This window comes from Dicentrarchus labrax, unplaced genomic scaffold (genome assembly GCF_905237075.1).
Source record: "Dicentrarchus labrax unplaced genomic scaffold, dlabrax2021, whole genome shotgun sequence".
Taxonomy (NCBI): Eukaryota; Metazoa; Chordata; class Actinopteri; family Moronidae; genus Dicentrarchus; species Dicentrarchus labrax.
Window position 1 is genome coordinate 19276688 of NW_026136710.1, and position 23867 is coordinate 19300554.

General features: G+C 39.2%; 2 protein-coding genes across 7 annotated transcripts in view; one reads left to right on the plus strand and one right to left on the minus strand.

Annotated features, from left to right (window-relative positions):
• stxbp1a (syntaxin binding protein 1a) overlaps nt 1-2531 on the plus strand; it is a 33195-nt gene extending 30664 nt beyond the window's left edge. For both annotated transcript variants that reach the window (XM_051411667.1, XM_051411668.1), the window contains one exon: nt 634-2531. Coding sequence is in view for 1 of the 2 variants with exons in the window: in XM_051411668.1 (XP_051267628.1) it covers nt 634-716 (83 nt within the window). In the remaining variant the exon portion in view is untranslated. The remainder of the gene's footprint in view (nt 1-633) is intronic.
• Nucleotides 2532-2606: 75 nt separating this feature from the next.
• On the minus strand, nt 2607-23271 carry akna (AT-hook transcription factor). Of its 5 annotated transcripts, XM_051411661.1 has the most exons (24): nt 23130-23259; nt 22613-22681; nt 16733-17352; nt 15453-16131; nt 15037-15340; nt 14282-14356; nt 11597-11753; nt 11340-11440; nt 11172-11231; nt 10969-11087; nt 10677-10848; nt 10026-10189; nt 9677-9841; nt 9136-9379; nt 8194-8300; nt 7736-7998; nt 7392-7542; nt 6684-6836; nt 6427-6563; nt 5957-6079; nt 5432-5530; nt 5191-5280; nt 4823-4964; nt 2607-4022 (listed from the first exon to the last, which is right to left on the minus strand). In XM_051411661.1, the coding sequence occupies exons 3-24, from the start codon at nt 17094-17096 to the stop codon at nt 3770-3772; spliced, it is 4122 nt and encodes a 1373-aa protein (XP_051267621.1). In that variant the 5' UTR covers nt 17097-17352; nt 22613-22681; nt 23130-23259; the 3' UTR covers nt 2607-3769. The 5 variants fall into 5 exon arrangements, with proteins under 5 accessions (XP_051267621.1, XP_051267623.1, XP_051267625.1 ...); XM_051411663.1 differs by lacking the exon at nt 22613-22681 and having other exon boundaries at nt 7763-7998; nt 23130-23271; XM_051411665.1 differs by lacking the exon at nt 22613-22681 and having other exon boundaries at nt 2607-3989; nt 23130-23271.
• Nucleotides 23272-23867: the final 596 nt, after the last annotated feature.

The following is a 23867-nucleotide window of genomic DNA, read 5'->3' on the forward strand; positions in this document are numbered from 1 at the left end:
ATATTTAGAATATTTCTTTACACTTTACCTTGATGTCAGCCGAACTGCAGAGGAACTGAAGCAGGTATAGTCCTCTCTTCAAAGCCACCAGACTCCAGTAATTGTATCTTGCTGGAGGCCTGCTGACCACTGTCTACTGCAGGTAACACACTATGGATAGGTACCTCATACAATCCCTCCAAGCTAACACTTTAAAATAGACAATGTTTCTCTACAGACTGACAAAAATCTGTTAATGTCTAAAAGTCACTGATGCAAGGTGGTTTTAAGGACATTTGAAAATATTGATAAAAATATTGGTCATTTAATAAGGTGCAGGATAGAAAAACAATACTCAAAGCATTTAAACTTGTGTCTAAGGACAGTAAAAGTATTTTTTAGGACACCTTTTAGAATGAATTTTTCCAGCTCTTTGACACATGATCCATTTGAACCTGCTGGCTAATCGATTATGATTTTATAACTTTGGGTTGCTCAGTGTTTCTATCTTTGTTTTCATCATTACGTGACACTTCCGTCATCCACAGTAGGCATTCATAGCAAGAGCTGAAAACACATTTTTCATACGTTTCTTTTCTCAACGTGCAGATCTAACGCTGTGTGTGTGTGTTTTATGCATGTGCGTGTCTCCAGGATCGACCAACATCTTCACCCCCACCGCCCTGCTGGAGCAGCTCAAGACCATGAACAAACCAGACGAGGAAGTGACAAGCTAAAATCCTCCAATCACATCTCTCTCCTCTTTCCCTTAACCCTGCCCTTCACTCCACCCCACCCCACCCTCTACCCGTCACCCATCTTACCTCTGTATCCTTCCCCCACAAATCTTACATTAATTGTTTATGCATCTTGCTTGAGAAGAAAAAAAAAAGATATCTTAGATGATTAAAAAAAAAAATGTATCAAAGAATAAGAACAGTTGCAAGTATTCTCATGTTTTACAATGGATGCAACTAAATGAACTTATTTAAAAAGGTTTAAATATCAGAACAGAAGGCCATTTAAAACTGAAAGTACCAAAATGTAATATTGTATGCTATGAAACCTGCTAGAATGTGTAAAAGGTAGACATTTTCTCTTGTTTGATCCTTTGGATTTCCTCCTTGGTGTGAGTTTTATTGGAAGCGGGTGGAGGAGGGATGCGCAGTTTGAGAGGTTGATGTCGTAAAATATGTCATATCAGTCAACATGCAATATATATATATTAATATATTCATCAGAGAGGAGCCCCCAAACCCCCCCCATCCATTTGAGATGTTCGTATTCAGTAGCATGCTTGGACTTGTGTGGACTGTTAATGTGTTTGTATCCAGTGTGGATGTTCTGGGAGCTGCAGAGTTGGCATTTAGCTGTTTCCCCAAGATGTCGAGCTTGAATACTCCGCTGAAAAGCTTTGTTTTGAGTATTGAAAAAAGTGGGAAAGCGCGCTTTGAGACTTTTCAAACAACTCCTGAAGAATCTGCACTCTCAGGTGCCAGTTTATGAGGAACAAATCTATGGCCATAAAGTGGTTACTGCTCTCAAAAAGTCCTTGTAATGAGAACATTTATACAAAAATGGAGGTAAGATTTCAGACATTTTTATTTATGTATGTGGAATATAAATTAACTATTCGCTTCCCAGAGTGTTTGATACTCAAAACATACACTTTCAGTTAAGTATTGGTTTAAAAATGCTTGGTTTAGCAGATGTTGGAAAGAGAGTGCTCTGTAAAAAGCCAGAATCATCCCTCCTCCGGCTGCCGAGACTGTAAAGTATTGACTTGCCACAATCTTTTTCCTTTCTCCGGAGAAACTTCACGTTTTAATGTCGAAAAGGCCGTTGCTTGCTGATATTTAATGAATAATCTTAAAAAGGGCCAGTTGTATTTCAGTATTGTATCCTGTCAGAATAAGTCTTATCTTTGGTTAGTAATGATGTTTAATTGGGCCATGCACTGAGTAGTGTTGTGTATCTGCCATATGTTGCTGTTTTAGCGTCTCACTGTTGACTGGTGATATTTCTGACTGTGAAGTAGTGATACTTTTCCTTTATCAATGCCAATGTGAAGCCGCCGTGTTTGTGATGTTTAGCTGTAGTTGTTAGTCGTCAACCGGGAAAAAGAACCAATATCTATATTTTCTTTGTCTGTTTCCTCCTCTGGTGCAATGTAAAACCCTCTAATGGTGAATGGCTTTGCTAAAAAAAAAAAAAAAACCTTAAACCCCCTTTTCACTTTTATTTCCTCCCTCCCTCTTTCCTGGCCAAACAAGTTGTATATTGCACTATAATGCGTTTTCTGTGATGCAAACGCTTGACTTTGTGTTTATTTTTTTCTATTATAATTTGCTGTTGTATAGGGTTCACTCCATCAAATCAATTGATTTATATCAAAATTATTTATCAGAGAAAAGATAATAATGATACATTAGTCTGTCCTAAAACTGTTTAACTTATTGGGATTGTATGTTTGCGAGTGTTGAAGCACAAACAATACTTCCATGTGTACCTAATATGTACTAAGGCTGTCTAATAAATTGGCTTCCATAACATTAAGACTCAACTCTTCCTTTAAATACTAGCTTCACTTTTTAGTAGTTAATGAAAAAGTACAACGACACCAAATGTTCATTTCCACTTTTATTTGGCTGCTTTGGGACCACTAAAAAGATTCCCTGCAAAATATTAAAGTAGGTCTACAGTTTGAGAACCAATGGTACAAAAGTAAAAAGTATTAGTTAATAAAAAACAGAATTCACTTGTAATATCCACAGTTCTTAGTTTCAACTAAATATAAAGCATAACTTTATCTGTAAAATAGCATTATTCCTCTGTTTGTGTTGGCGGTCCCACCTGTATATAAAGATAAAGGCCTATTAAAGACCTTTGGTCTGTGAATGTTTGCTCCACATAAAGCCGGTCAGTTACAGTAGACTTACTTGTGTGGCTCATATAGTTTCAAGCTTACCATAAAATGCCGTACAAAATTCCCAAAACGCCACCATTTAAACTGTGTAGTGTATACATACAGACTGACTTTAACAACATTGAAACAGACTAATTTTGAGGTTATCCAGTATCGCACACAACTCTTTTCATTATATTTTAAAGATAAAGTGTGATGAGCCGTTGACCATTTAAAAAATAGATTCATGGCAGTCTCTTGTGTGACCGTCCAAAGTGGACTCTATCACAACAGGTGCAATGACCGAGTGCATTTCATTTACAGTGCAGCATGCAACTGCAGAAACAAGATAAACCTTTTATACAGCAACTACAATAACACTGTCATCCTGAACTTACTTTCAAACCTATACAAACTAGAAAAGATTATTAAAAAAAGCATGATCAACAAACACAATCACATGATCAATAAATAGCTCAAAATAACTGAGTATTAACTGATTACAACTGTCACTTCAAGACAGCTCCAATGAAGAAGAAGAAACAAATTTATTTACTTCATCGGTTTGAAAATCAATATGATCACATTTATAGCAAACTGATCTACAGTACTACATCAATTTAGAAAGTATGTCATTTCAATGTATGCCAGCACATCTTTTGAAATTATATTATGCCTGCTAAAGAAACAAATTCATGTTTGGCCACCTGAGACTTAAATGTTGCCATAAAATTAAAAAATGACATTTAGCTTCAAAGAAACGTTAGAAAGAAGAGATGGAGTTTAGATTCTTTATTCACTTACTCCTTCCGGCTGTTGGTGATGTCTACAGCCGTAGGGATGCTGGTGTGAAGTAGATGTTGCTGCCTGTGGAGGGAGGTCAGACTAGTAGCTGCAGGACTGAGTCAGCAGCTCCTGGTAGTGCAGTCCAGCAGCCAGAGAGCGAGCCATGTGTCCAGAAGTGTTTTTCATGTGGCGAGCTGCTCTTATGGCTCTGTTCAGAGAGCTGTCCACGGAGCGCTGCTTGTCAGCGGAGAGGGAGCGTCTTGACCTTCCCCTCGCCTCCTCGCGACCTCTGACCCTCGAGGATGTGCCAGTCCTGTTGCTAGGAGACACGTAGAGGGGCGATGAGTACAACCTGTGGAGAAGGTAAGGTTGATGACATAAATATTGAGTATGACAGTTCAGGTTAAACTTATAATGAAAACAGTATGTAATAATGTTATTTGTATTTTGTATGTACAACATTCAAATGAATTTTTCTCTCATGATGAATGACACCAATGGTTCTCAAACTGAGAATTTGGAGTGCCACTGCCAATTAAACTTCAGAAAGAGAAAAAAAAATGTTTCCAAAGACATGATCCTTATTTGTTATCTGAGAAGCATCTTTGTTTTACCAACCTTAGTGTTTTGCAGCTGTGAGGAGTTCCTCTATTTCCTTGGTGTATTGATGCATTGCTGGACAGTTATGTCCATCCACAGCAGTAGTATGTACACTGACAGCTTTCATTTTGACATTTTTCCACAATGTATAGTGTAGTATGTATTGTAGCAGTGTCTCAGCTTCTGCAGACACTAAATTTCTCAAATACAGGTGTCTTTTTGCCGAAGGCGTTATGCTTTTTGTTCAACATATTGCATGTTTTTGCAAAGGATTAAAATGTTGTTTGTTTGATGTCTGACATTTCCTGTTAGTATATTTATTTTTAATAGTTAGTATACAAGAAATCATTTTTTACTTTGACAATTAGTGTGTAGTACATACTGTATAAAACTACTATATAGTATGGAGGTAGGACAAATCATCACTTAATAAGTGAGCCAATGTGAGAAATGTCATCAGGATTGGAGAGAGACCTGTGGATGAACTCAACGTAATGGTGCATCATCAGATGTCTGGTGTGTGAGTGCGTAGCGAGATGGCAGGTTACTCACAGGAGTGGTGGTGGACACACTGGCATGCATTGCAGCAGTGTAGGTGGAGCTGCAGCTGCAAAGTATCTGCTCCTCATCACTCCATCAGGGGACTCTGGTTGGCAGCTTGTGTGTGGGGGGGAGTCTGAGACTCTGCGACAGTCTTTGAATCACAGAGCAGGTCAGGAGCTCCATTAGCACTTCAGATAATTAAACTCATTTCATTTACTGCAGACTGAACTGATTCATGTGCTGAGCACAGTGACTCTACAGAATCTTGTGCTGCTGATTCAAAACAACTGTTTAGAATCAGAAGAGGTGTGAACTGTTCACACCTCTCTACTGTAACAGTAAGCATTCAAAACAGCTTTGATCACACAGTCTCTAACCTGGTTCAGTGCTTCTGAACGGTTCAGGGCATCCACAGAGAGGACAGTGACGGCAAAGAGAGGAATGAGTTGGCTCTATGTTGCCACCACCTGGCAGCAAGAAAACAAACAGAGTCAGGATTTAAGGAACAACCACTCAAGTAGCACAATTAATGAGGACAAAACTGCAATGCTGGTTTCAAATGAATTAGGAACAAAAGTGGATTTCAGGCTCTTTGCCTGAACACAAAAACCTCCTTACCTTTAGGTCGCCCTTGGCGACGTGACAAACATTGAGGACAGAGAGGAGCTTGATGACTTCTGCTGTCAGGTTCATCTGCTGTCACACCAGGATGCTGCCCTGCCACACACACACACACACACACACACACACACACTCATCAGTCTGTTTTGGCAGATTTTCATCAAAAATACATTAATCAACACCTTTAATTAAAAGTCTGTGCTGACATAAGAACACGGAGCTATGAATTCACAAGTAGTCACATTTCTGTGTGAGTATCTATGGAAATATAATCGTGTCTCACACATTTTAGGAAAGTATTGGGAAGCTGGTGAGGACAGGAGAGACTGAAATAAGTTATAAAAGGAATGTTTTCACTAGCATGTCCTTGCAAGCCATTACAAAAGGGTAAAACACAGCATTACGATGAAATAAAATGAATTCTGCTATATGTTTTGTCAGATAACTGCTTGCTATTACTGTGGTCTCAATCAATTTAGTGCTCAGTCTCATGTATTTCTGTTCTGGGATGGATGTTCTTACTGGGGTTTCTGCTGCGGACAGTTTTTGTGCATGAACTGTGGCTGTCTGGTGCTGTAGTGGATGTTTGAGTACATCTGGATACCAGAGGCTGAGTCTGTGGTGTAGATGGCTCTGATGTTGTCACTGAAAAGAAAAACATTACATGCATTAAATGATGTATTTTTCAAATTACATGATTTCTAAGAATGAATGGGCTTGCTTATCAAAGTGTGCTTGCTTATCTTCATCATTGTACACACACCATTTAGTTGGGGGCTTATGTGCCATTATTTAGACTAAACCTAAGACATGTACAAATGTAATCTGTTATCATTTAGGGCTCATGTAATAAACTGTCACTTGTTTATTCATCTTGTCCTTCATTGAAGGAAATAATCTGCATATATGTTTGTAGCAGAATTTGGATTATACAAAATCTTTGAAGAAAAGCTCTTGAGTTAAGGGTCAACTAAAAATTCAGATGAACTTACAGATATCAGGTTGTGGTCGTCTGTGTGCAGAAGGTGGTCTCTTCCGGGTTGTTCGTCTCAGTGTAGACTCCTCAACTTCATCAACGGTCGGTCTGTCTCTTCTTTCCCTGCTGACATCACTGCATCGCTCCCCAGACCTAAGCAACGGGAGAAACCAAACTAAGGTAAAACCTTTGTGGTAGTTAGCTCTGTGCTGTAGCCTCACGCTGCAGACAGCAGTGTTCTTGAAGGAAGGGGAGACTGTGTGGTTACACCACCTGACGTGAGGTGTAGAGGTGATGTGGCGAGTGTAGTTCTCCTGAGTTGATGGAGCTGCTCTCACAGAGCTTGGAGCTTTCTTATTTCTCAGACAGCTTTCTAGTCTCTCCTTCAGTCTGTCGACCTCAGCCTGCAGCGTCTGGATTGCTTCACTAAAAAAAACACACAAAAAAAACGTTTAAAATCACATGAAATAATTCAGCTGGGGGTCACATTTGCATATTATGTTCCAGTTTTTTCACCACCACACGTATCCAAGGTCAAACAGCAGTAAAGTCAGCAGTAAATGTGACCACTGAAGTGCTGCACTGTGAAAATTCAATTGACCAAATTTCCAGGTGACTTCTATGCAGGTGACAGTTCAAACGTACATACACACACTCTTTGAAAAGAGTCATGCAACACCACACCATGCAGGACACAATACCTCCTATTATGCAACCATATTCAATAGCAGCCGATTCTGAAATAAAATACATAAAAGAATATGATGATAGAAACATTACGAGTGGTTCATGAGATGTTTGGCTTCATGTTGCATGGTAAAAAGAAGAGTTATCAAGTCAATTTCAGGAAATACCTGAAAATATAATTTTCATCAGTCAGTTGAATATTTATATTTCCATCCAGGAGTCTCTGCAGGGAGACATAAACCTTGCTTTGTTTGCACGACTATCAGCACTGCAGCTGCTGCTACACACACTCACTTGCGATTGGCCACCTGACTGGAGCTCAGTGCTCTGAGAGAATCGCCATGGTGACGCCGGGAAGTGGGGGAGGAGCTTGGGCTGGAGCTGTGGAGGGAATTGGATGATTCTGTGTACTGGTCATTCTGTCCGTCTTCAGACATAGTGTGTGCTGCGGAGACAAAAGGAGGACAGTAGGTTAAATACACAATAAAAGAAAGAACTAAAAAATAAGAGTAATAACACAGTGAGACAGTAACAGGCCCTGACATTTATAGATTTAAAAAAACATTTTGTTTCTATACTGCCAGTACGTGTTTAAAATTACAACAATCTCAGTTGATGGACAGAACATGGAGACTCACTGCTGTCACTCTCCAGCCCAAACTCACTGGTCCCACTGTCGGCCCTGCTTCGTTCTGTCTGACCGACCCAGCGCTGTGGAGAGCAGGAGAAGGTGCGTCTCCTCTGCCGCTGTCTTGTTCTCCTCAGCTGGTCGGAGATGAGTCGGGAGTCCCTGCTGGGCTCTATAGCCGTGTGTCTATGTGATGCCAAAGAGGTAGGAGATGGTGCTGAGACTGGGCCTGTGTGAGGCTTCCCAGGGATCCCCTCCTGAGGCATCAAAACCCTGTTGCACCATGGAAGAATATTCAAACAAACACACATACAAAGACAGATCAGAAATGGTGTGTGTGTGTGTGTGTGTGTGTGTGTGTGTGTGTGTGTGTGTGTGTGTAACAGAGGTGGGGGATGGCGCATGGGGTAAAATTTATGGTGTAGTAAATCTGTGTGGAGGCACAGAAGCAGTATTGGACTTCCTCACCTCTCTGAGGCCCTCTGGTGGAGAGGACTTGGAGCTGCTGCAGGAGTCAGACGGCTGCTCTCTGAACCGACAAAGCCGCTGTCTGTCTCCGGAGAGATAATCCCATCCTGGTCAACACAGCACAGAATGACGATTATATAACATTTAACTATACACATTCTAAATTTAGAAACAGCATTGTTTGTTATACAGCACAGCTTTCTTTGTGAAATCTGTACATGTCTTTTAATGCAAAAACATTCATACACTGCATTTGTGTTGTTTTAAAAAGCAATAAGAGAGGCTGTTACACTGGTTTCAAGAAGATACTGCTGAGCATATATCAATATCAATGCTTTTCAGGCAACCAAATCATGAGATTACTTGTACATGACTGCTTGTCAGCTGATTGTCTAGTGGCTAAAAAGGTACATGGCAGCTCAGTGTTTTTGCTTTTAAAACAACTCTATTAACAAACATAATCATTGTTTGGGGTTATTAATTAAGCTAATATCAAAACTTTTAATAATTAAAAACATATATTAGGGAGGAAGAGTATTTTGCAGATTTAGTGTTGATTTATTTTCAAGCTTATACAGGTTAAATGAATCATTTCATTTTCCTTACAAGTCAAAAGTCTCTTAGCTCACGTCACAGAATTTAAGATTCAAACATGTTTCATGCAGGTATAGGTGAGTATGGCTAGTCATGATTAATTTGAATGTGCAATAAATTTAGCTGTATTTCAGGAACAAAGCTTCAATGAGATGTACCAATATCTTGATGATAGGAAAATGAAAGGAAATGTTTCAATATATCTGAACGCTAGTATCAAAAACTCAAAAACTACCAGCAATTTTAAAGCATGATTTAGGAATCTGTAGATTTTGAGGCTCAACGTCCCGTGGCCTAGACTCAGCAGGATCAAACTTGACAGACAGTTATTTCTCAATATAAACTGACCTGAGAAAGTACTCTGCTGCGTGCAGGTTGGAGTTTGGAGTTCCTCCTCTCCAACGCAGTGATCTCTCCCAGACTGCTCAGACTGCTGCTGTGGGACTTTCCCAGCTCTAACCTCCTTTTGCTGCTGGTAGGATGAACAGGGAGCGTTGTGGACTGGCTGGAGGCCCTACGTGATGGACGACTGGACCTGCTGGTCTGCTGTTTGCTGGTGCGAACAGGAGGAAAGTCCTGACAGTCTGATTTCCTGTCAACAGAAAAGTATAAATAATTTAATTCAGCTGAGTTACTAAAATGAGCCTCCCTTCAAAAATAGCTTTGTATGTACTTGTTTGTTTGTATTTATTTATGTCTAATCACTTATTTTTATCAAAAATGTGTCTGGGGTAGCAGTATAATTTTACCATTCAAGATTTTAAAAAGTATATATTTAGACATGAAAGTAAATATTTTTAGACACACAGAGCTGCAAAGACCAAGGACAAACATCAATGTGCTGCTGATTAAACTACAGCTCATCTTGTCTGTTTCTCTCAAAACTAACGTCTGTGAACGACTCCTCTGGACTTCCAGGTTTCCAGTTCCTTGACTCAGTCTCCCTTTGTTCTCGTCCCCAGGATGCTTGTCGGTTCTCACGGCAGCAGAAATGAGAGCTCCGTCCTTCTGGCTATGGTCTAAAAGTTTGGGAAGCTCCTTGAAGCTTTGGTAGCTAAACAGAAGGAGGAAAAACAAACAGGGTGAAATAATCAAAGTCCAGACTGCAGGCTGAGTTCCTGTCAAGAAAGAATATCTCCTAACATTAATAAAAGTCCTTCCACGGCAAAGATACTGATAGTCACTCTTCACATTTTTTTTCAAAATTAACAATTTAAAATATAAACATCACCACTCACTCATCCATTAGTTTGGCAAAGTCTTGTTCAACACGTCTGTTTTTGCCATTCGGAGGTTTGAGGTAGAGAGAATTCAGAGTTTCTTCATCACTCTCTTCACTGGCTGAGCTCACCTCCACCGCCGCTGCCTCTCCTGCATCAAGCAGCAAAGGCACAGGTGGGCTCTGGAAGGAGATGAAGTTAGATCATTATATTAAATCTGATGTGGCTGCAAATACGTCCGGTCATTTCATTTTCTTTGAGTTTAATTAGCCTTTTTTAAGACTAGGACTGATTTTGGAGTCACTATGCAGAAGAAATCATTTTTTAGCATAACACCATTATCTTTCAGTGAACTAATCTTTACGGATCAAGCAGCAAATAAAACCAGATGATGACTGATCTTCTACTCTATATCATCTTAAATCAGCACCAGAATTTTCATTATTGATTAATTAAGTCAATACATTTTTTTATCATAAAATTTCTTGGTTTATAAAATATCAGAAAATAGTAAAAAAATATCCACCACAATTTTCTTTTTTTTTTCCCCCAAACAACACAGTACTGTAGTATAGTTTTGTTTTCACTACAAATTAAAAGTCAAACTGATTTTCTGTACAGTTCAAGGACAGAGTGCATTGCTACTAGAGAGCTGTTTGATAGTGGTACCTGTGGGTGAGTCAGAGTTTCTCTCCTCTCAGAAGAGACAAGTGAAGGGGTAGAGTGAGGAGGTGTAGAGGGAGGACCCTCACAGGTGGGCTGCTCCTGTTGCATCTGTTCTACCTGCTCCTTCAGCTCATCCATACGCAGCCCACACTGAAAGATCAGCCCCTCCAGCTCCCTGATACATACACAAACATACAGGCAAATATAATGAAAACAGTAGGAACAACTGAGTGCACATTGAGTACATGATATAGAATGTAATCTGTGGCGTATTCATCTTGAACATCACTCTCACCGTTCAGGGTCAAAGTTGCTGATTTGTACCCCTCGTTGCTGCAGGAGCTTGTGCTCATCCCTCGCTAAAAGGTAGCCCCTTTCTAAAGAGTCAAGCCCCTCAGCAAGCTGTGGCAGACCCTGAAGAAGAGTGTTGGTTCATTAGTTTGGATAATTAGTAGAAATAAATGATTACAGTCTTAAACCATGAGTTGTTGTTCTTACCTTCACCTGTTCAAAAGGTTTGAGCTTCTTGCACTTCAGGAGATCCTCAAAAGTCTGCAACTGAGTGAAGAACACCAAAACCTTTATCTGTGATTACTTTCCTAAGTTACATCATAAAGCAAATGTATGGATTTCCATCCTTGTTGATAGTTTGAATAGGTTCTTTACCTGCTGGAGGAACCTGTCAGCCTGACTGTAGAGAATCTTGGCTGGCTGCTGTCCCACCAGAGGGTCTGGGCTTCTTGTGGAAGAATTGGCAGATGAATTTCCTGTTCATTTGACAGACAAGCAGAGTTGTTGAAATTACAACATTTAATTGTGAAAGCAAAGTGACTCGGAAATCTGATCATTGATTTATATGATGTATGATCCATGAAATGATGAACTTGACAGCAAAGGGTAAATATTGAATAGGATGAATGTACTCTGATGATTGCTGTGTCCATTAGAATGAAGTGAGTTTGAGTTGATCACTGCTCTCTGAGCCTGAGGAAAATCCAGCATCATGATCCTTGAGGCCTCCTGGTTCATTCCTGACTGCACCGAGTGGCCAGGCTTCGGAGGGTCAGAGTACAGGTTCACCTGGTGGAGAGATGAAAATGAACATATCATGATCTATTTTATCATTGGCTCACCTGCTTACTAAGTCTGGTAATATATTGGCACAGCTTTTTCACTCTGAACATTTCTGTAGAAAAAAATCTAATCAAACCACTGAGAGATGATCAGATTCAGCTGGAATAGATAGATAGATAGATAGATAGATAGATAGATAGATAGATAGATAGATAGATAGATAGATAGATAGATAGATAGATAGATAGATACTTTATTTATCCTGAAGGACATTCAAGCATCCAGTAGCAGCATACAAACATACATTAGACATACATTAAAATTAAAATTAACCTATAACACAGTAGCCATACATTAATTTTATAAAAATATGAAATACAACTGCAAATAGGGATAAACATACAGAAAGCCGACATCCCCATCTAGTGTCCTAAAGTCGTATGTTTTCAGTTTCTGTCTTTTCTATCTTGGGTTTATTAAACAGCAAGGTCATTTCAGTGGCAGAAAATACTGCTGTGTGATAAAGGGGATAAACACATACACTGGGTGGTCACCCCTCCCCTCCCGGTAAATACACACTAATAGAGAATGAATGAATGAAAATGAGACTAAATGGATGCCCCTCATTGATAAGCCCTCTAAGCAGTAAATCATAATGACCTTAAAGTGACCTCAACAGTCCCTTTAACACACAAAAACAAACACACACACATGCGCGCGCACACACACACACACAGCTACTTACTGTAGGTTGTTGGTTTTTTGCCTATGATTACTTTCAGTTTGTTTACAGCTAAGAGTGAAGACACCTAAAATGGGTCAGAAAGATGTAAATAACTACACTAAGATCTTAAATCAGATTAGAATTATCAAGCCTCTGATAAACTGGAGAGAATAAAAGATTTTGTTTATACGTTTGTTAATCAAAAGCTCAAGAAAATTGCAGTTCAGTATAAAACATAATTACTTTAATTACTTTACCTTGTAATAAGGAAATGATGATGAGGATGTTGCATTTCCTAGTGTATAGAAAATTAGTCTGACAGTAAATTTCAGTGTAAAGTCACTCCTCCCAACCCGCCTGTGTGATGCTGTACATGCAGAGGGAGGGGGAGACAGATGGTGGTTCAGTGTTGTGGTGAAGGAGATGGAGGAGAGGCGGGGAACTCAGTAAGCTGATTTTAATCGGTGCTGATTGTGGAGCACACTGCTGCTCCCAACAGAAATAGGCCAATAATTCTTAAATGGAGGTACTTCACAACACCCTAGCTCTCCTGTCTTTCCTGCCCCCTCTTTTCTTTCTTATCCCACTTTTCTGAGATTTCTAATCATTCATTCTGACGTACTGCTCTGTCTGTGCTGTGCTGACAATGTCTGGGCCTGGCCTGTTGGATCTCTATAGGTCTGTCCTGCAGAAATAAAGTTGAGGAATAAAGACACACAACAACCACATAAATATGTGAACAGCTGAAATTAAATAATTTACATCTGTGACTTTACTTTATAAACCTTTTTTTTAAATGCCCCTTCATTAGCTTCTTCTTTGTACTTTTACCCAAATTATTAGGCTGTTGTTGCTCATTTGATCTTATTTTGGCTCCTATTGCATGGCTCGAATTTGTGTATACAAATACATAATCATTATATCTTGATGCTAGAACCCTCTAAGATAATCATATCTCTCCCTTTTTATTCCCATACTTGGTGAAGGTGACCCTACACATAAAAAGCAGAGAATATTGCTGGGTAATGCCTGTAATAATGTCTACAAAGATACCAAAACAACAATGACGGAAAGGGAATGAAATGATCTAGGGGCCATTTAAAGGCCCTGAAATGAAGGAAACACGCAGTAACAGTTTGTTCAATAGATGGATCATTTTTATCAAGCATAGTATCAAGCACATGTAGAAAACACGCACAAAGAGAACAACTGTCATCAGCTGAAAGGGTTTGGTCGGTCTTTACTGTTGACTGTTTTTTTCTTTCATTGGATTGTGGTCTTGGCAGGTTATTTTAGAGGAGCCTTTCTGTTAGTTTCCTAGTATCCTAGACTCTCTGTACTCACTGGATTTGATCTCCAGCTCTTCTCTCTTTTTGTGCAGTCTGTGTTTGCATATAAAACAGTAACTGTGTATAACGCCTTTAATGGGAATATCAGAGATCAAACGGCTGATCAAAAACACTTTTGTTTTATATGTCGCTTAAAATTAAATTATATTTCAAAAATAATGTGCTTTCACTGCTGTTCCGTTATTTAATGAAAACAACATCATTGTAGAAGTGAGTCAGGTATTTCTTTTAAACATGTATACATGCCCTCCGTTTAAATAAAAAAACTGAATTTAATAATGTTTGAGAAAATAAACGGTCCATCATTTTAAATTATTCTCACAACATGGAGGAGTTATAGTGGATTTCAATTTGAGACCAAAGATTAATCTGTATGCCGCTATGCACTGTTTTTCAAAACATTGCACTATAGCACACCATTAAACAGTGATGAATTAAAGCCTGATTTCTGGATTAATTACCTTTCCTTCCAGACGCAGACGATCAATGGTGTTCTCCGCTTCGGCGTACTTAGTCAGCAGCGTTTTGTAGTCCTCCTGCAGTGAGAGGAGCAGGAGAGGAAATAAGAAAGTTAGAGGAAGGTAAGAAAAGAAAGAGAGTGCAGAAGGGGCATGTGAGGTGAGAAAAAAAGGGAAGAATGAAAAAGAAAGAGACGAGAGCAGAGTTGGAGAAAAGAGGGCAGAGAGAATGGAGCAGGACTTAGGTATTGTTGGGTCTTATTCATAAGTCTGTCACAGATAAATATAGTAGATGAAAAATTAGTGTACACCCTGGGGATGTTTTTTCATTGTTTGGGCCCCTTGGTTTCAAGCAGTAAAGTAAAGTAAGTAAAATCTTAGTACCACAGGAAACAATTATATTCCAGACGGTAGTGTGCTTCCAACTTTGTGTCAACAGTTTTGGTAAGCCTGTGCTGAGGCAAAGATGCAAACCACTAATATTTTGAGCAAATAAAAGAATCTTTGGGGAAATGTGAAAAAGCCTAACACACCAAAAGTGTATCATAAGCTCATTGTTCAAATTTCTACACAGAATCAATTCATTCTAGCAGCTTGTATCACTATCATGTTTGCATTTTGGCAACTTTTGAAAACTATTAAGGCTTAATTGCTTCTTCTAAGCATACTAGATCAGTCCAGTGTTTTTCAGACTACATCTATACAAAACTGACTCCTTTTGAAAATAGCGTTTTCTTTCTCTCTTTCTATCTTTGTACCTGTAGTTGTTCAAGCAGTGTGGTGGCGTTCCGCCGGCACCTGAACTCCTCAGGCACAATTGAGTCTGGGGCATTGGCTGGTGGTCTGTAAGAGTCTAATGGGGCAGGAGATCCATCAGTGGTGTTCAGTAGGACTTCTTTCACTATGTCAGCTGGGGATTTAAACATCAAGGGGGGCTCAGGTGAGAGGGACTCCCTCTTGGAAGAGCACCTGCTCTTGGGGGGCTTGTAACCACCTTTAGGGAAATGGACCCTGGGCCCCACCTTGGAGAAGTCTGGTGTGCGGTAACTCAGAGGCCCTTTTCTAGAAATATAACAAAATTAATGGTTAGTGTTTTTTATGCGGGAAAAATTACAACATGAGGTATATAAATTGAGGAGGAAGGACAGATCAAAGCTATGCGGATGTGGCTCACCTGGATTCATCCAATTCAGCAGCATTACTCCTGGCCGGAGGCCTCTTCAGCTCTCTGTCAGGACTTGTGGTCTGATGTTTGAATTTTAAAGAGTCATCCTTGACTCTGCTAAGGGAACAAGGTGAATAGGTAACTTCAGGAGAGGGCAGCCTAGTCTTCCTTGGTGAGGGAGTGGGCTGTTTATGAGGCTTATGGGACTTATCTGATCCATTTAAAGGCCCAGTACTTACTCTGCTGTAATGATCAGACATGACTTCTTCAGAAAATGTGGCTTCTGGCTGAAGAGCCTTGAGCTTAATCTCGGGAAAAGGACTAGACTTGAGGCTGACATGTGATGACATGTGGCTCCTGTGTGATTCTGGAAGACTTTCTATGGAGCTCATCTCTGGAAAAGTTTCAGCTTCAATCCCTGGAGCAGCAGCTATTTCCTCAGCAGTGAAGTGGAGAAGGTGGGGGAAAGTGGGGGCTGTGACATGCGAGGCAGGCTGGGATATTGGGCAGTGATGATTGGAGACTCCAGCAAGTTCCATGGCTGTAGAGCTGATCTTCTCAGTCTCTCCTTTGGAAATATAGCTCTCAACCACGCCATTCGTACTTCCAAGCTCTCTTGATGTGCTCCTCCTCTGCCTCACCTCCTCATCCAATGTCTGTGCTGTTAAGCTGCCGATCAAGTCATCAACTGCCAAAGACACAGAGAGAGAGAGGTTTCAACACAGTACAAGCATCATTTAGTAGATCTGAACGGGAGGGGTAGAGCAAAGGGAGACTGGCGACTAAACTAGTAAGACACAATGTCCTGGTCATTTTCATTTCATTTTCATGAGTTCATGAGCTCAAACATGTAAAACAAGTTGCTCCTTTAAGTGCATTAGTACAGGAACTACAACATTAAAACTTGCTAAGAAATAATTCAGCCAAAGTTAAAGGTCCAGTGTGTAACATTTAGGAGGATATATTGGCAGAAATGGAATATAATATTCGTAGGTATGTTTTATGTATGTATGTATGTATGTATGTATGTATAATCACCTGAAAATAAGAACTGTTGTGTTTTCGTTACCTTAGAATGAGCCTTTTATATCTACAGAGGGAGCGGGTCCTCTTCTACAGTGTTTTTACAGTAGCTCAAAACAGACAAACACTGGCTTTAACTTTCACGTTTTTCATGAGTTTAGTTTCTCCTACAGGAAGTTGCAATCAGCAACTACACCGCTAGATACCACTAAATCCTACACACAGGTCCTTTAAATAAATTAAATGACACATAATCAAAGACTCACATGGTGACAGTAGTTGTACATTCCGTCCTAGTGATTCAGTATTGGACAGATGTTCACTCAGGTTGTAACTTAGCTCCTCAGGTGACGTATTCCTCTCCTGCCTTCTAAAGTCCGTCTCCTCTGGGTACAAGTTTGGATCACATTCTGCATCAGTTTCCCCCAACTCCACATCCTCGAGTGCTTCAGACAGTCCGATGATGCCATTTTCATCCATCTGGTTGACAAAGTCATCATCTTTCTCTGCCTGTTCTTCATCCTCATCCTTCCACACATCCTCAGATATTACAGAGCTGGTGCTTGAGGTGCGGACCGGGGCAGGGGTCCAGAAAAGAACCCCTGTTGTGGTGCTCTTTCCTGTCTCCATTCACCTTGCAGCCAACAGTTGCCTCCTTCAGGTCTCAGCTCTAACCTCAGTTACTGTCTCAGCCGGGAACAGGAACCTTCTGCATCTTTTCTTGTTGACCTGGCTCTGCAGTGAGGTCCACATTCAAAGCCATGGCTGCAGAAATTTATAGATTGCAGGTCATGTCCGTAAGCTGCTAACAGTCCAGGGGTACAGCTAAGGAGGACTTATCAGTCAGTCTTCAGTCTTGAGGAAGAGATCTCTTTGCATACAGTTCCTGAAACACACAATAGTAAAAAATGTTAAAACATTAATCTTAGACAGAGTTCTCCAGAGGAAATTGAACAAGAAAAACAAACAAGTACAAGTTAATAAAAAAAATCCTCATGGTGTATAATGAAATATATCATTATTACCATAATCCAACAGGCTACCAAAACATTGTTTTTAACTCCAACTTTAGCAGTAAATGGTGATAAACTGTGCAGTAACAACACACTAAAACTAAAAAGACCTGATAAACCAAATGATTTATCGGTCCATCAAGACAAAAGTGGCCGTTTTAATTGACAATGAGTCAATTGCAACAGCCAATTGCAACCCTACAACAGACAAAAGAAATTTGCAGCAGAATATGCATGTCTGTGATTTGATTCCCTTTAGACTGTGCTGCTAATGATTTAGGGGTGCGGAGTCATCAGTCTGTCTTTTTACTCACACACAGCTGTTCTCTGTAAACAAACATCTACACTCCATACATCAGTTCCTAACTATGTGTCCCACTGCACACACTACATCTCTCATAAATATTATGTGTATCATTCTACAACAGGAGGAACTGCAGCTGCGTAAACTCCTAAGGGGGCAATAAATGGGATTAAATGCTGTCAAGGACAAGCAACCGTAACAAACCAAAAGTCAATGCCATGCACATCATGAAAAACAAATATAATTCACAGAAAATCATGGTAGTGTTTGAATTTTTCAAGACCGGTCGAAACACTGATTTTCATTTTGAAGCATTGAGATCAGCTGTACCCTTTAACCATTTGGCTTCCATCCCATTCACAGAAAAGTATTACTGAGAGGCCAGGTAGTGGTGGATCTGAGCATTTATAATTTTCATAAATTAATATAACAGGTGTCAAGACAGAGCTGTGGAAGGTGGATCAGGTGGACTGGTGGTCACAAACTTCTACAACAGTGTAGATACAGCACAAACCACTCTGACTGAATGTGACACTGGTAATTGTATTTATTTGTACAGTTAAATTATTTATCACATATGACTGCATACTTTGGCAAAGCACAATCAAGCAGCCAGCTTGAGGTTGTTTTAAAAGAAAGCTTCAGGCTACTGATTCATCGCTTTGAGTTGTGTAATGATTTTTTTTTATATCTCTCAATAATATAATAATATATCTAATGTGCACTTGTTTTCAGCAGTGTCTATGTGATAGTGTAAAATAAATGTAATTTGTTTTGATTTGAGTGGGTTTTTGATTTTGTGAAATATAGCAATTCTGAAAACACTACTTGATTTATTGATAAGTTCCAGATACTTGCTTGTTCATCATCGTAAACTGAAAATCTTTAGGTTCTCCAAAAATTGCCTGGATTAGACAAGCAATTTGAAAAAGTCAACTTGTGCTATGGGACATTGTGAATGACATTTTTCACCATTTTATAGATTAAGGATTAGTTTAAAAATAATATAATAATTAAAAATAATTTCATGTATGCATTAGTTACAGCCTTAAAATTAAGAATTATTTCAGGTAATAAACTTAAGACAAAAAATATATGTTTCCTGTGTACGTTCCTGTGGGTTATTTTATTCATCATGCACTTGGATGTAGTAGTGCTGCTGATATTACATTTTGTCTGACACAGGTGCAACACTCATTTCCAAGGTGACATGAACTCTGTGATAGTCTACAAAAAACAGCATTCATTTTATTGCCCCCTGCTTAAATACCATGCTATCTGGTTGCATCACTCAGCATTTATAGTTCTTTATTACAGAAAAGCAGTATTATACATGTAAAAGCTCGGATTAGAGTGCACTTTCACAGTGTCACATTAAGTCCCCCAAGTATTTGCCTAGAGCTGCAATGCTCACTATGGCAACTCCACAACATGAACAAGAGCTGTGCTTTTCAGCATCTGCAATAAAACATCTCTGACAGGTCTTCACATACTGTGTTACAGCTACACTGTCAGTCCCTCAACCCAAAACTGGCCTGTTACAACGCTACAAAGAGGAACACCATTTAATTCAGGAATTTATACATTCTTATAGCCTCTAAAAAGCCACATAACCAAATTCTCAAACTTCATCAAAAGAGTTAAACTCTATCTCTATATAAACTTTAGAGGACTTTTAGAGGGCTTCAGCAATAATGTCACATAATGTAATTATTATCTTAATCACAGTGTATTTCCCTGAGATCTGCGCAAGTGTACACTTTGATGCAACATCACTTTGATGGTGGCTGACAAACCACCTGTTTCAGGGATCCAGCATTAATTATTATTATAGTTATAAATATAGATGATTATACTTATTTAACAAGACATGCATTATACCATTTGAAAAAAAGCAAAAAGTACATTTTGTACAGTAGCTACTCATTAGGAAAAGTGGTCCGCATGCATCTTTTTCTTCTTTCATCAATATCCCAGATTACCGCAAGGAGATTATTTGCCTGGTGCTTCTTACAGTGTCTTTTATCTGACACACACACACACACACACACACACACACACACACACACACACACACACACACACACACACACACACACACACACACACACACACACACACACACTAGGACTCAGGAGAGTATGTTTTTTGCTCACAAATCCAGACACTCCCATGTGCAGCCACAGACACTTGTTTTGGTTGTGTCAGAAACAAACACAAGGCTCAGTGTGTAGGACTCTCTCTACAACCCTTTCATACACAAATAGGCAGTGAGTCTCCACGCTGGTTAACATGGCTAACTCACCATGCATTTAAAGTGGACCACAAGGAATGAGAGCACACAGCTCAGCGGATAACCAATGTGAGAGGAAGGTTTAGAAAAACAATAAACTTCAGAATAGAAAGAGTTAGAGCTAACAGTATAATTACCAACCACCACTTATTTTATTACACACACCTGTGCTTTTTCTATTGTGAGCTGTTAAAAGGTCCTCTGTAAAAAAAAGGCCTATACCCAGCCTGACTCCTTACATATGTATACATCTGTTTTTAACTAATAATATAAAAAATATTATATAAACATATTGAAAATGCTGCTATTTGCTTATATTTTAATGACATTAATAATAATACCAGTGTTCTTTAATTTCAGTAAACCTTTGAACACAGGACTTTTGCATATTATTGTATTGTGGTATTTCTACTTCTACTTAAGTAAAGGTTGTGAATACTTCTGTTTGGTAAGAATAAAGCAAAGAAACAACTCACCTGTTGCTCTGCTCATGCTCCCTGTTCATTCCTACAGGAACTAAGGATTTATCTCAGCTGCCAGATGGGGGGAATAAAGCTGCTCTAAAGCCCTCACAGGGGGCTTCACCGATTGTAAACAGACAATGATCATCAGTATCCATCCAGGACAGGAGGCTAGCTCAGCTCCTCACAGACAGACACATACACAAACGGCAGCAGGGCGGTAATCACCTGACTGTCAGGCGAGCTAAGGCTGTATCCAGGATGGACAGGTGGGGTGTAGGTGTAGGAACAAGAGACGGAAAGCAGGAAAGACAAAAGAGAGAGGGAGAATTTCTGCCAGGCTCTGTTATTCCCGGTCCCGCCAAAGCAATCACAAAACCAGACAGCCCAGCCAACAGGGACACTACACGGACGTTCAGTGACAGCGGCTGAATTTTGAACACAGAGGAGTGTAGCTGGAGCCGAGGCTGGCAGAGCTACAGTGAGCTGTTCAGGATGGCCCAGTGACTAAGATATAGGACAGCTAATCTGCTTAGGAGGCACAGAAAGAGCTGAGGACATAGTGTGCACTGGCTGTACAGAGGGGACTGGTGAGAAGAGGCACCGAACCGTACAATTATTTTATATATACTCCTGAAATGATTAGCAACAAATCAACAATGTCAATAATCAATTGATCATTACGTCATTCATCAGCCAAAAATGCCAAATATTCTCTGGCTACAGTTGGAATGAAAGGATTTGCTGCTTGTAAATATATCATCTTAGGCTTTTGAACAAGCTATTTGAAGAGGTCAACTTGGCTCTGGGGAACAGTGGTGGGCATTTTTCACTAACTGACATTAAAAAAACTCAACATGTTAAGCATTATGATAAACGTGAATATACAGAAACAAACACAGAAAATCTATTCTAAATATTATAGTACTAAAGTTTTAATTGTATGCTCTTTTCCTATTTATTTTTAAGTACTGTGATCTGCATTTTGTGTATGAAACATCCACAAATAAAGTTTATTCTTTATTACAAAGGCTGTATTTCTTTTCTTTTCGTTTCTAGATAATGGTTTCCTTATCAATTTGGACATCCAGAAAAAATTGTTTGAGAAATTATTTCACTTCTGTTGAAAATGACTAATTTTCTAAAATCTTTCAAATAACCTCCTAAAAATAGTTATAAAGCTTTGCAGAATAATAATTAATTTTCTTAATTTAAATTAAATTAATGCACCAATAACAAAAAAAACACATAGGGCAACCTGCAATACTTTGTTGTGACAGACTGAAATGTGTTCTTAGTTCATTGAATTTTGGTCAAATCTTGCTTACTTATTCAATCATATATTTCCTTTTTTATTTTAAATAATATTTTTATGACTTTAGACAATGTTTTATTAGAAGTTCTCGTACAGCTACTTTGTGTTAAGACAAAATGAAACACTGTATTCGTGATGTTTGGCTATGTTATATAGAGAGTTTGTAAAAAAAGACATCCCTATAATCCTGAAGAAGAGGTATGGTAATAAGTAAACAAAAGGGGCAATATATATCACTGAATTATCCATGATACTGGACTGCTCTGCTGTCGGGGGGGAATTTCACTCCACATTCACAAAGTAATGTTACAGACGGCAAGTATTCTCTGGTTATTTTTGAGGGAAATACCATATCCATCAGAGGTCACATTGGATTGTTAAAATCTGTGCAGCCAGGTGGATGGTGGATTTTCTGAGCTGCTGTGTCTAGTTTACATAAAAATCTTTTTCCTGCACAAACCTGTGAAAACAAATTCAAGCCATGTGTGGAAACAACACTCTCTTTCTGATCCACAATTTCAGACAGGCTGCATTCAAACACATGCATGGGGCTGTGCAACAACCAGAAGCTCCAGTCATTTCAAGAAAAGCTTAAGAAAGACTTGCCCAACAACATCCAGGCACCAACCAAGTCCAACCAGTCCGGCTGGTGGGCTCAAAACCACACTTTGAGCGTTTGAGAAGAGAAAGAAAAATCAAAATGTGGAGAGAAAGTAACTTTGATTACACTTGTATCAACAGCATTGTACTGCAAACTTACCTCATATTATAGACAGATAGACATATATTCCGTCGATTCAGCAGGCAGGGTTTTAAAAAGGCTGTAAAGCTGGCACAGAGCAACAGACAGGGGTCGGTTGCCTTGAAAACCGCAAAACTTAACACAGAAGACCCACCCCTGTTTGTGTCACCATGGCACACACACCACAACAAACCACCACCGACAGTTAACAGACACTTTATAACTATCAGACACTTTATAACTAACAGACACTTTATAACTAACAGACACTTTATAACTAACAGACACTTTAAAGGTTACACGTTTGTTAAACCACGACATAAAACAACTTATTTGTATTGTATGAACTGTGGAGTAGCGTTAGTGATAACGGTTGCAAACTGTCACTCTAACTGCTAGCTAACGTTAACACAGACAGTGCCAGATTCAAAAGTTAACGTTAGTTATCGTTAACAGCACTCACTCCTAATTTAGACAGCAAAACAAACGCCAACAACCCACATTGAGACGACTTTCAGCTAGGTAGTGTTAGTACCTTGATTCCGAAGGGGTTGCACGGGTTAATTTCTCCCAAGAAAGCCGAAGTTTCTGATATTTATGAAGCTAATTATGAGTCTTGTGGAGTGTGGCACTGATTTTAGCTGGCAGAGTAGTTACTCGAGGCAAATATCGTGGGGAAAGTTTGAGGTCCTCAGTTTAACATTTCAGGCATTTTATCCTTTCTAAAAGACAGTCTATAAATTTTGGCTTTTTTCAAACAGAAGCCCTGAACCTAACGTTAACCTTTTCTAGCCTTACTGTAAACTAAATGATTTTATATGTGAGTATTTGTTACGGTGGTGTTACCTGACAGGCGAAGTTCAGGGAAAATTTCCTCATTAAACACTTAAAACCAAGAACTAAGTGGTGATTGGTCATGAGGCTGCTCAGGGGCGGGACTTAGCTGAGCTTGATATTGGGAGTACAACATTGGGCAGTTGCGGTTCAAAGTAGTGGCCACAAGAGGGCATGATTTCCTAACTTTTCTATATCAACCAACTCTGAGGAATATGCCAATCATCTTTTCCTCCTTTACACCTAACATCTTTCCACCGCAGGTTTCTATTGATATATATACACATATACAGTAAAACAGAAACAAATAATAAGTGTATGCAATTATTTTTAGAAAAGTAAAAGCAAATACATAAATGGAATATATGTGTATATATATATATATATATATATACACACATATATATACACATATATACATATATATATACACATATAT

Coding starts and splice junctions, on each gene's coding strand:
- akna (XM_051411660.1), bottom strand. CDS start 17,096: ATGGAGACAGGAAAGAGCACCACAACAGGGGTTCTTTTCTGGACCCCT. Junction 10,849..10,968: donor AGCAACTTTGACCCTGAACG/GTGAGAGTGATG, acceptor TGTATGTATCAG/GGAGCTGGAGGGGCTGATCT. Junction 7,543..7,735: donor TGGGCTGGAGAGTGACAGCA/GTGAGTCTCCAT, acceptor TTGTCTCCGCAG/CACACACTATGTCTGAAGAC.